The sequence below is a fragment of the Tachypleus tridentatus genome, chromosome 10 (genome assembly GCF_004210375.1).
Source record: "Tachypleus tridentatus isolate NWPU-2018 chromosome 10, ASM421037v1, whole genome shotgun sequence".
NCBI classification, from domain to species: Eukaryota; Metazoa; Arthropoda; class Merostomata; order Xiphosura; family Limulidae; genus Tachypleus; species Tachypleus tridentatus.
In genome coordinates, this window is record NC_134834.1 from 32,292,092 (window position 1) to 32,305,639 (window position 13,548).

At 30.1% G+C, this 13,548-nt stretch overlaps 1 protein-coding gene across 1 annotated transcript in view; it reads right to left on the reverse strand.

Moving 5' to 3' along the window:
• Positions 1-461: 461 nt before the first annotated feature.
• LOC143228326 (uncharacterized) overlaps positions 462-13,548 on the reverse strand; it is a 58,562-nt gene continuing 45,475 nt past the window's right edge. The window contains exons 13-15 of the mRNA XM_076459596.1: positions 13,122-13,195; positions 11,840-12,125; positions 462-11,158 (exon numbers count right to left, since the gene is read on the reverse strand). Of these exons, the coding sequence (XP_076315711.1) occupies positions 11,009-11,158; positions 11,840-12,125; positions 13,122-13,195 (510 nt within the window). The 3' untranslated portion in view covers positions 462-11,008. The remainder of the gene's footprint in view (positions 11,159-11,839; positions 12,126-13,121; positions 13,196-13,548) is intronic.

The window sequence follows — 13,548 nt, forward strand, 5'->3', positions numbered from 1 at the left end:
TAATCTTTATCTATTTTGTGAATCATATACAAATCACAATTTGGTTAAGAATTCATAACAGATTCTAGTTAGACTTAACAATTGTGATGAAAATTATGCATTTGACCGTATTTCACAAAATATTCGTCACTTTTCTTTGAAATAAAATTCTGCTTCATCGACTAGTTAATCTTTACATTTAACACCATATTATGAAGTTTTGTACTATAAGCAGAACTAAACAGCATTTTAGACAGTTTTATTACATTATTGTCAGCACTCAATATTCGTTATTACTGGCCCAGCCTAGTTAATAACTTTTTGACAAAAGGCTGTGATAGAGATTAATTCTGAAACAGAACAATGATTTCATATACTGCAAGACCCCACAAAATGTGAAATTTACAGTTCATATTATTTTCATAGTTATAAGACAAAAACAGAGCCAATAAAGGTTTAAGAAAAAAGTAAACAGACAAAACTTGAAATAACTTATTTATTCATCATGAGAGAAATGCTATACAAGTTTTAATACTAGGAATGTGGGTGTCAAATTCACAACAAACATCACATTAGGGAAAAAAAATGGTACTTTGGTATTTAATTAACAAAAGTAATATACAATTTAACCAAACATTTATTATTGCAAAACTGTTATTGTTTTTTGCAATAAAATAAATATGGTTCATATGTTTTATTAATTTTATTAATTACAAGTTTAAGCAGACAAAGCTACAACTAATATGGATCTCTATATAAAAATACAATCATACGATAATCTCTCAGCCACCAATGTGACAAGGTTCATACTTATGTATCTATAGTTGGTTGTATGGTAAGCTCAAACCACTGCTCAGATATATAGTTTACAGTATTTACAACCATAACAACACCTCAACAAATTTTTCAAACAAATACACCAGTTATAAACAGGAAGTAATATTCAATCCTCACATCAAACTTTGGGGAATTTTAATAAACCAAAGGCAGTTGTTTTAATGTTTTTACCAGATCTAAAGAGAACAAAATTAATTTATTTTATTATGCCTCAGGGTACAAACTGAATTTAACACCATTGTTTAGAGTTACTGTAATAAGTTTAGAAAATCTAGTGAGAACTTCAATTTCTAAGAGTGATGAAAAAAAAAGAAAAAAAGGGGGAGGGTGAAAAGGTATTTTTAAATAATATACATTTTAATATCTTTACTAACAACTCCCATGAATGTAACACCTCACATTAGTACATATTTCAGAGTAGGATACACCAAGACTTTTATATTTTATTGTTAACAGTCCCTTATATTATGTTAATGTTATTACATTGCTTTGTTCACTCTTACCTAACCTTCCTAATATCTAACCTAGAGAACAACTAAGTATAGTTGTATATTTACAAACGTTTGAAGAAGACTGTACTAAAAATAAAAGTATTTGAAAAATATGTCAAAATGTTTCCAAATTCTTCAACCATTTTAGTTTTGCAATTCCATATTTAATACTAAGATGACTTGTTCAAGGAGAAAAACCAGCTAAAGATTATTTTATTCTGTAATAAAGGTGCTAAAAATGCACAGAGTTAAATGGAATGATGACTTTTATTCTAGATGAACAAACCATATTATTTTAATACTGATACTGTATCCACAAAAAAGGTTTTCAAGACACTGGACAGCTATTGGATGACTGGTGATTCAAGACTCACCATATGTAACTTAGTAAATTGTACAAGATATTTGTTTAATGAAATTTACCGAGTTTTAAAATGACAAAAATAAATCGTTCTGTTCTGCACAACAAACCACTATTTTGATTTAACCATGCTCAACTGGAAAAAAGGAACTGGCCAGTAGGAATAATAGTTAGTTCAAAACTTGCCAACAGAAGTGAGCAACAACTAAAAAACATTTCACGACTTTCGTTTTAACAAAAAGATGTTGCAACTTCACACCATTCCTACAATATTTTCAGCAACTGTTGTCTATGTCGGAAAGTTTTCACCTTATTATTGTATAAAAATATTAAAACTATTTTTTTTAGTTAAGTAAAAAGCTACACCACAGAAATGAAAACCCAATTTTTAGCATTATAAACCTGAGCCCTACCATTGACCTACTGAAAAGTATATTAATCCAATATTGAAACAGGGATATGGAATCTCAGTTATCAAACATTATTTTAAGCGAATGATAATGAAGTAAAAGCAATGGTATAATTAATTAGCCACTGTTCTGTTTTAGTGTATGAAAGTCCTAGAGCCTACAACACCTCATTCATAGTCAAGTAAAAAGGAAATTCCATAATTTTATCTTGCATCAAATACTTGAAGAAAATCAAAACAAATTACATTTAATGTTTATTAGAATGTAAATATTATTATACATTTTTAAATTAAAAACTGGAATTGCTAAGTACAATCAATCAAAATTGGTTGGTTCAAGTTTAAAAAAAAAAACCTCTAATACTTGAAAACTTTAAAGAAAATGAAAAATTTATAAAACTATGTTAAAATGGGGCTAAAATGGATTGGACTATTAACAAAATAAATTGATAATAAAATAATGCAAAAAAAACAAGAATAAAAACACAAGTCAATTAGGCACTACTGTAAACAAAGGAAAATATTAAGAAATACAAATTTCCAAAAATAAGTTGAAAAAAAAAAAGGAAAATCTATTTCTTCTTCATATTTTCTTTGAATGTTTACGTTTTTCTTTTTATTCCCCTTTTGGATGTTTAATATTTTGTCAGTTTAATTTGTTCACAACTCAAATCCCCCTTTTCACACTTTAGATAATCAGGAGAACCTATCTATGACATCTTAGTTGTCAAATTTATTATTCCTCTAAACCACATAGCTTCACTACTACATTAAATATGAATTTGTGTTATATATATTAACATTAAAGTTTTTACAATTTAATGGATGTTAAATTTAAAAAAAAATTACTAATTTGACAGTTCCAAACTCTTAAATGACAAGTGGAGTTCTATTGCGTTATATATCACCACAGTTTCTGAAAGAATAAGAAGTAGAAGATATTTTATGATCACACTATTTATCCTCTCTAAATGTATAGTAATGGTACAATATCAACAATTTCACAATAACTGTTCTCACCAATCTAAACTTTGAGACCACAACAGCTAGCTAAAGTTATCTACTGCTATTTGACAATCTTGTACTTCTGGTAAAACATATTTAATAATTGCATGTACAAATTTGTGACATTCTGATGTAACATCAAATCATGTCATACAGTTAAAGCCTGCATATTATAATCATTCTATTCGGTGCTGAAAAATATTCTTGATCAAACACAAACATTTAATGAAAGTTTAATTTTGGATTAAAGAAAAATGAAAATTCATAAACAGTAATGATAAAGACTTGATTCAAGGTACTATGAACAACAGAACTTGATGGTAACCCTTTTACTTACTCAAGAAGCTACCAATATTGTTTTAAATTCACAACCTAATTCTATAAATGCTGTTCAACTTTTACACTTGGGAGTGCCTTGTAATAGCCATACAAAAGCATACTAATAACATAAAAATAATAATAATTAACCACAATACAATCACATACAGGTACATCTATCTATATTTACAATTATAAAATTGCACTGCTAAAATTCTATGAGGCTTATCTCATCTATTATATTCTCAAAATACCTGGCAACTGAATATTGCAATGAAAAGAAACATCTTTCATAACAAAAAGGATGCCTCAAAATATAAAACTGATGAGTTATGATTCCTTCACTTGGTATGTACCATTTTCATAACTGGAACTGATTGAGAACAGACAGGTATACAGTTTTAATCACTCAACAAGTTTTCTTGCATTTATGGTATTATTTTCAGTCAGTTGGTTCAAGTATTTCATTTTTTGACAGAACTTTATCTTCTTTAAAAAATACATATAAAAATATTCATACATGTTTAATTATTGAGTTGTGAACTGTAATAAATACACCTTGAAAATGTCTTTTATCACTGACCAATCAGTTACTTGGATATACGGGTAAACGTAACTTCTCATAATATATATATGGTACACCCCACACAAGCGACATTACGCAAATTATTCCAAATAGGCTTAGAAAATCTCTTCTTTGAAAACCTTCATCAGTACAGAATAAATACATAACAACTTGAGCTCTTTAAATATGAAATAGTGAGCTTCGCAAATAAGTTAACTAATTTGAGATTATTTCATTATCTAATTCTCTGGGGGGGAAAAAAAAGGGTCCTTTTTCAAATAACTGATTCATCAAGATAAATATATGTTAGGCATTCTAATAAAAGTTTCCTTGTAGATTACAAGTATCAAAAATACTTTTAATAAATATTCTTACAGGACAAAAACAAAGAGTTCAGGTTTACACAACTAATTCAGATTTAAGAACAGACAAAAAAACAAGACCTGTATGTAATTTCATTTCCTCATGTAAGAATTGTTTAAGTTCCACTTTTTTTTTTTATTAAGGTATTTTCCAAGAATCAAGTTATTAGAAACATCCTTCTACAATACAGAAATTTAAAGTACTGAATTTTGAAACTGCACTCTGTTTGAATCTTCACATGTGTAATACAAATAGTACTTCACATCAATATTATAAGTGAGAAAATATTATAAATAAACTATGAAAAAATAAATTCTAATTGTATAATAACAAACTAACAGAAACTAACAACTTTCTTAAATCTGCTTCAAACTTACAAGAATAAAAAAAAAACTTTAATATTTTTTTTCCTGAAATATATATTTAGAATGGTACTAATGTTAGTATATTAAATTTTTTGGTCATTATATTAAACTCATAGTTCAAAACAAAAAGTACAAAATATGCTACAGCAGTTCAGTATATTAACCAATAGTTTCTGAACTGTCTGTGCACAAATGTGATAATATTTGCATCTGTAAAATAAAAAAAGAGTCAACACTAAGACATAGACTACTCCATGTTTATCTGATGATATGTATTTGGTAAATCAACAAATACATTAAAATTGTAAATGAATTTCATAAGCATGGTTAAAGTAACCAGTAAAATAGATGTCAAAGCTCAGGAAATGTAGATCTTTCAAGAAACGAGTGATTTAGCAATAACACAAAATCCACGTGGCATACAAGAAAATAACACAGGAGATTAATACACAAAAATGATTCCTTCCTGCATACAAGTTAGAAATATAATATACGAAAAGAAATATGTAAATAAAAAAGAATGACAAATTATAACAACAATAACTAAATATATTTATACTTGTAGTATGAAACAGGGTGTAAACAAGACAAACATAATACAACCCCTTCAACAATAAGTACCTGATGATGCAGTTCTATCAAAAGTTTTAATAAAAACTCCATACTGGTAACTGACATGTAAAAAAAATCTTAACATTATTTCAGCCCTCAAACTGGTAATTCTGTTATACAGTTGCAGTGTGCATAAATAAAAAACAGTTCCAATAAAACTGTAAAAATTCTTGAAAATATGTACAAAGTGTGACACTAAAATAGTTTACAATTCTTGTTTTATGAACCATCCAAATTATATGTTCATTGATTTAAAAAACATTCACAAAAAAACTCAACACATAGGTGGAAATTTATTCTTACTGAAAAAAACTGACATTAAAGTTCAGATATTTTTCACATAGATGCAACTACACCAGCATTTTGAAACTTCCAAAACCTGCTAAAATTAGTGCTTTTAAAAATTCATCATCGGTTCACACCAAGGCAATATTTTGTCATTATAATTAAAATATAAAGCAAGTTGATAAAAATGAAACATTTTACTTCAGTCACTGAAATACCACGTTTAAGCTCTACAGTGATGTCATCTAGCTTATAAAACACATTTTCAGAAACTTAATTTTTTTTGAGAGGGTTTTCATTTAGTTGATTTTCTATACTAAAGCAATTGTACAGCTAACCCTTTTATAAGATTAAACAGTCAACACATTTTTAAATGAAAACTTTATATAATTCACAACAATTGTTTGGAAGTTTGATACAAGACATTAAAATAAAGTACAAGTAATCGCTGTCAGCTTGTTAACAGGGCCAGTCAAAGGCAAAAGAAATGTAACATAATTTAAAGACAAGGGACATGACATGACAAAACTATACTTTAAAATAAACTCAAAGCTAGTCCTAATCATTTCAACTATTTATCAAGCTTTCCTTTAAATTAACGGCATCCAACAAGTTTGAATGCAAACCATTCCAAAAACCATCTACCCTGTTACAAAAATAAAGTTGTCTTGGCTGAAGATGACTCCCACCCTACCAACGTTTTTATTTGTGCCCCACAGTCCTACCATTTTTATCATTAAATACGAAAAAAGATGATGTATCAACACTATCAATTTTGTTAACAATCCGAAACACCTCAATCAGAGTCCATCAAACTCTTCCTTTTTAAGAGAAAGTAATTTCAGAGATTGTAGCCTGTTCTTGTATGATAACTATTACTTTCCAGGTATCATTTTAGTAGTCCTGCTTTGAACCTTCTTGCACAATTCAAATCTCTTCCAAAGTAAGAAGTCCAAAAGTAAATACAATACTTCAAATGTGGCCTAGCCAGTGACCTATACAATGAAATTATAATGCACTTAGACTTGTATTCAACATTATTGTAGATACAGACTAAAATATTGTTTCATACAACATTAGCAATAGCACACTGCTTGGATGGCTTAAGAGACATTAACCAGAGATCTGAGATATGTGGGTCATAAAAGAATCTTTGGGGCCCAAGAAACATCCTGGGATGCTTAGAAACTTGGTTTGTTTCATCCCACTAGAAATGTATTTATATAAAAACCTAAATAAGGATTTGGATAAGAATTTTAGTCACAAGAAGAATTAATGGGTTGAGTAGGTTAGAAGATGGTGAATGAGAGTACATAGTGAACAGGGTATGTGAGAGAGAAGGAAGCTGTCAAATGTCAAGAATCAACTGAGAGAGCCGAGAAAGAAAGGCCAGCAGACGTGAAGGTGGTAAACACACATAGAAGTTTACATCATGTGGTGATTATGTCTGTCAAGGCTGTGATGAGTGCAAGTCAGTAGAAAGAAAGATAGGTAAACAAAGTATGACGGTGTTAGAAATTAACAGATTTATATTTTAAAAAGAACTTAAAATTTTTGGATTTGAGAAAATTAGAAGATAAGTGATTAAATTAATAAAATAATCAAACAGTTATTTTTGGGGGTAGGGTGCAAGGACCAAGGCCAAAAGCCCAAGTAAACTTTAACATGGGAAGAAATCAGAGAAAACCCACTTTCACGTTCAAGCACTAAATATTCTACTTGACCAGTGGCCGAGTTAAAATGCTGAAAATAAAACATTAATGCAATAAGTCATCTAAGAAATAAGTTATTAATGGTAGGAGATGAAACTAGTATGAGGATAGATAAAATTAATTACAGTTTAAGGCATGCTGAGAATGTTCTTGGGTGAAGTATACATGAGCCATAAGGAGGATGTTGCAGCAGTTTTGGAAAATTCCATATTTTTTTTGTTTCTTGGGTGTGATTTTTGATAATATTTAGTAGCTAATTTAAAAACCCTATTTTTCAGAGTTGGTACATCAGTTCGTCTCTCAAGATACTCATGCAGGGTGTAGCGTAGTAAGCTGAATTAAACATACTACAAGATAAAGAGCTCAGCCTTATTTAATTGGAGGTCTAATGTAAGCTTTGTATATTATAATGAATGCTCTGTTGTGGTGTCCTTTGTTCACACCTCCAATGCTAGTGAAAATGATATGTAAATAGTTTGTCAACACGATTTGTTTTGTTAAAAGTGGGGCCTAAAAACATGATAGCATTTGTAAAGGCAATAAGAGTATCATAAAGTTGGAGTTGAAACACAGGAATTTTCTTAAGACGTTTTGCCAATGTTTCAATGAAAAGCAACAGTTTAAGATTTTATGGGGTTCAGCATGATTCTCCATTTGTTACACCAGCAAATAATGCAATTGAGTCTTGGACTTTTGCAGCTGCATGCACAGGCCTTGTGATGTGCTCCAGACAGCTATTTGTCAGCATAGTTGAGACACAGAAGTGTAGGAAAGAAAAAGGTTTATCTTTAACAAATAAGTATATGTTATAAGAGAATTAAAATGAAGCCTTGGGAATGCCATCATTAAGTTTAAAGGAGCTACAAGCAGAATTGTTAATTTTAATGGAAGTAGATAAATTGTACAGAACACTTGAAACAAGTTACTTTCCAATAATAATATGTATTACTTATGCATTGTGTCAGATAACAATGAATGCTCATTTGAGGACTAAAAAGGATGAAAATTGTAATGTTTTTGGTTAAACCCCTTAATAATGATTCACTGAAGCAAAGAAATGATCGATGACCTGTCTGGATTTGGAACTGGCATTTCAAGCATTGCTGATTATATTTTTAGATTCTAAAAAGTGTAGCAGTCTGTTTAGAAATGATTTTTTCCATTCATTTTGTCAATGACATTGACAATATTAACCAGAAGATAGTTACTGGGTGGGCATGAATCAGCAAGATTTTTTTTAAGGGTTTCCAAATCTCATGGTAATATCCTGCCATAAAAAATACATTATATACTGATATTAAAGTGAATCAGGATTTTTTGTTTTAGAATTGTTTTGATGATAACACTGTTTAAGCCATCTTTGCCAGTAGCTCTGCATTTGAGTACTCAAGTGCTAAGCTTGGTTTTGGTTATTGAGATCAGGCATGTGTAACAGTTGTTACTGTAAAAGTGTGTTAAGCTAGTGGTAGTAATGTATTCTCATGTGGTCTTGTGCCCTATGGTAAATTCTTTCTCATAAAAGCGAGCAAAAAGGTTAGATTTGTCTTTATCATTGTATACTATAGAGTTGTTATAATGTATGAAATTTATAAAGCTAGAGGGTCTTATGCTGCACACGTTTTTGAATTTGTTTTTTCCAAAATAGGGCTGGATTTGGGGATCATCTATTGAGTTACAGAGCACTACTTACAGAGCCATTTTAAAGGTGGAACCTATCAGCTACTATATTTTCAATTTCTGAACTTGTTTACTTTGGTAAGCTCACACTAATTGTGTGGATGTTTTGATGATAACACTGTTTAAGCCATCTTTGCCAGTAGCTCTGCATTTGAGTACTCAAGTGCTAAGCTTGGTTTTGGTTATTGAGATCAGGCATGTGTAACAGTTGTTACTGTAAAAGTGTGTTAAGCTAGTGGTAGTAATGTATTCTCATGTGGTCTTGTGCCCTATGGTAAATTCTTTCTCATAAAAGCGAGCAAAAAGGTTAGATTTGTCTTTATCATTGTATACTATAGAGTTGTTATAATGTATGAAATTTATAAAGCTAGAGGGTCTTATGCTGCACACGTTTTTGAATTTGTTTTTTCCAAAATAGGGCTGGATTTGGGGATCATCTATTGAGTTACAGAGCACTACTTACAGAGCCATTTTAAAGGTGGAACCTATCAGCTACTATATTTTCAATTTCTGAACTTGTTTACTTTGGTAAGCTCACACTAATTGTGTGGATGTTTACGAGCTTCATGTAAACCACACTGCTGTTTGGCTACTGACCAGTGAACAACTCATACATCACAAAACTCTCATCATTTGAATCAAATAATCTGTTGAAAAGATGCAAATTGAGTCCTCCCATAATGTCCTCAAATTAGATACTAACCATTAACTATTCTGCAGTTATATCTTACATTAATAAATGTTAGTAATATGCAAGTTCAAGCTACTCTTATTGGTTTTTTTGCTAATTTTAATATAGGTATAACTAACAATATAGTTGAATGCAATAATACATTGTTCCTGTTTTCATCAAGCAGCTAAGCCTGTTTTCTTGAAACAACTTTCAGTCTTTAATTTATAATGTAAACTGTGTTAACAGTTTTAAAGACTGAAGGAAGTTGTCAAATGCATCAAGATTCAAGTTACTCAGAGCTCAAAATAATAAAAATGAATGCTTGAACTAAGAGAACATTTGAAGACTTTACAGTGATCACTGTTAAAATATTTTTACACTAACACTAATACAGAAAATACAAACGTTTACAGTGTCAAAGAGATAAATACTTGATTCAGTCAAAATACATCTTTCAATGCTGTGTATAAAAGGGAATTACAAATACTGCTCCAAATAATTTTTAATATCTCATCACAGATATAATACTATAATTAGTTTTGAAACTGCAATAAAGGTACAAGATTTAAAATTTTGTTGTAAATAAAAGTTTTTGAAGTGAAATATGATGCCAATGTAACTGAATGCATTTGGGGGATGTAATTTCTCCATGAATAACATGAAATAAAGTTAAGTTCTGATCAAAGTAAGTTAACTAAAAATTAACCCAGTAATAAAAATATCTAATTAAACATTATGGCATTACATGTAATGATTCAATGGCATTGTTTTATCAGATGGGTATTGTTATCATGTCAATCTGGAGTTTGCAAGAGGAAGGGAAGAATGCACTTCCTTAAAAACTGCTTTCACTATTAAAATAGCTAAGACTGGCCCTGTTAGCTAAGCCACAAAGCTAACAAGGTGTACCATTAAAACATATTTGATCAGCCAAACATTTCTGTATAATAACATGCTTATAGATCCAAAACCAAACATGGATCCAAAAGGTAATTTGTATTAACATGTAAATAACTAGATTACTACATGAAATTACTAACCTCAGTGTTTAAACAACTGTTGCTCTTCTTACAACAGTCATAGCTTTTTCTTTGCACAATAAGATAATTTATGGGTGCTTATGAACATGAGAGAGAAATCTTGATTGCAAAACTTACCAAAACAAATTTAACAATCTCCCTGACTTACACTTGCAACAATCACGTCAGGCACTACTTAATGTTAGTTTACATTACACTATACAATAGTTCCTCTCTGTACTGTATATTATAGCAGTTTGAATCACGACAAGAGAACACAAGTTAGTAAAGACAGGTATCATTTACCTTCCTGTTTGTTACTACTACCAGAAGACTATCACCATACTGTGGTCTCTGTGTTACCCTGAGAGTCAGGACAGACAGTTGCTACTGTGATGTCAGATACACTCTCAGTCTCTGATGCAGAGGAGGAACTATGAGACAGGGCTGGTGAGCTGTACACATCTGTGATTGGTGGAAGGGGGCTCTAAGGAAAGAAGGAGAATCAGAGTTTCTTGTTAATCAATTTTTTATTCTAAGTTTTCAATTCAATCACACACACACGTTAACTTGGAGGTTCTGTTTAAATATCCCTTTGTCAAAATGATTTAATATAGCAATACAAACTCATATAAACTAATTAAAAGTAAAGCTAACTAGACAGGAATACAAATTAGCTGAAAGATGTCACAAAACTGGCGATAACAGAACTTATTATAAAAAAATGTAAAGAAATTGAGAGTCCTTTAATGTTTTAGGAATTTTTAAAGCAGTGTTTTTAATGCTTATATATGTTTTCACTTGTAATTCTCCGCCATCATATTTACATGTTATAGCAGTGCAACTCTTATAAACCTACAAAATATCAAAATTTCAAGCTTGACGTTACCACACTTTATACAGTACTTTCGTCAGATTTTAAAAGTTTTGTGTGAATCATAAATCATATTACTATTTTTGCATAACATTTTGTAAGAGAATTACATCCAAAGTATAATATCAACTTTTGAGTTTTTTTGTGAGAAGATAATATTCAAATCTTACTATCTCGTCAATTACCAGAATCACAGAGCAATTAAGCAAAACACTGTACACATTGGTATAAAAAAATCAACTAAAAATAGTATAGTTATTTCATACTCTTAAATTTAAATAAACAATAACTAACATGTCGAAGTTTTGGCAGTTGTATTTTCTCTCTAAAAGTTATGGAGGCAGAGCCTGTTCCACATATACTGTGGTGCTGAATAGTATCTGGAGTTACTGTGTGGTTGCCTTCCTTCTCCTGATCCATGTGATGAGGGATGTCTGGGTTGGAGGTGCTGGACAGGAGGTCATTAGTTGTACAGTGGCTACTTGAGTATTCACTAGTGTTCTCCTCCTCAGAGATGTTGCCTTCAGAACTAAGAGTTGACACAGACTGCCTGCTACTTTGTGTACGTATTCCAACTATCCTGTGAAAGAAATCATATTTATTTTCACAAACAGAGCTACCAATATTCTCTACAAACCATCTTGGATAGTTTCACTATATAAAGAATTTAAAAAAAAAAGCCATGAGATATCATAAACAGCAATTATATTAGTAAGCAAAATTCTGAAAAACTAAAGTAATTGTAAGCCTGATTAATTTAACACAGAACTACCTGTACAGGAAGTTAACTTGGCACAGGATTACCAACATGGTAAGCTAATTTGACAGTCTACAACTGTTTCATGGTACTGATTATCTATCCATACATAGTAAAAAAAATATTATTCACCTAACAAATATTTAAACTTAATGTAAAACTGTGTGGAAGCTCTATTCATCTGCATTGGCGAGCAATTATTTATGGATAGATTTTCACAAGTAAGTTTAAATCTGGTCAATCATCAAAAATGAGCCAAGTTCAATCTCCTGTAGACTTAACTAAAAACTAGGCATTATTTACGTTAACTAATTAACATATATAAAGTTTTATACACTTGGGTCTATAAAACTTTATAGACATTTTGAAATTTAGTATAGTTACTGGAGATGTTAACTTGCATATTTTTCAAAACATATAAACCAGTTCTTAAAACTATATATCTGATTATAGATTAGTCAAGAAGTTTCTTTTTATTTCGTTAGTAAGACTTAATTTTTGTATAATATTATACTATTCTTTTCTACCAATATACTGTTCAAATTATTAAGTATTTTATTTAGTAGTTCCTATGGGAAGAAAAAAAAATTTGATAATTTAATAGCTATGATACCATTACATCAACATTTGAAGGATTAACTAAATACTATACCATCAATAAAAGAAACTTTTTAATCATTGATTAACATTAAATCTATGATGCAAGAAAACAGATGCTTGTGGAAAAACCAAAATTAATCCTACTCAAATATATTTACAAGTTACTGTTTCCAACAAAACATTTTGAACAAAATTTCATTAAAAACTAATGAAGTGAACCTTTGATTTCTAAGAACACAATCATCACTATCATCAACTCCCCCTTCCTCTTCTGAACTTGTGTCATCATGTACCTGTAAAGAAAATAAAGAACTGAGTAATCTTGATGGTATAAATAAAAGTTCAGAGACACTGACATCTATATATTTAAGACAACAGTTTCCCTTACAACAGCTGCACGAGTGGCTGAAACATTGTTATAAAGTTTAAAAAATTCCCCCAAAAGCTAAACATCTGTATTTTTATCTAAAGTGTACAGGAAATTCGTTATCTTTACAATAAATTAAATGTATAACCACATATTTATTCTAAGACAGTACACAAATTTCATCTATGTGAATATGTGATATTGTACACTTAAAACAATATGATCATCTTTATTCATGTAAAATATTGCACTTTTATAACACACAAAGAGCAGAAATAA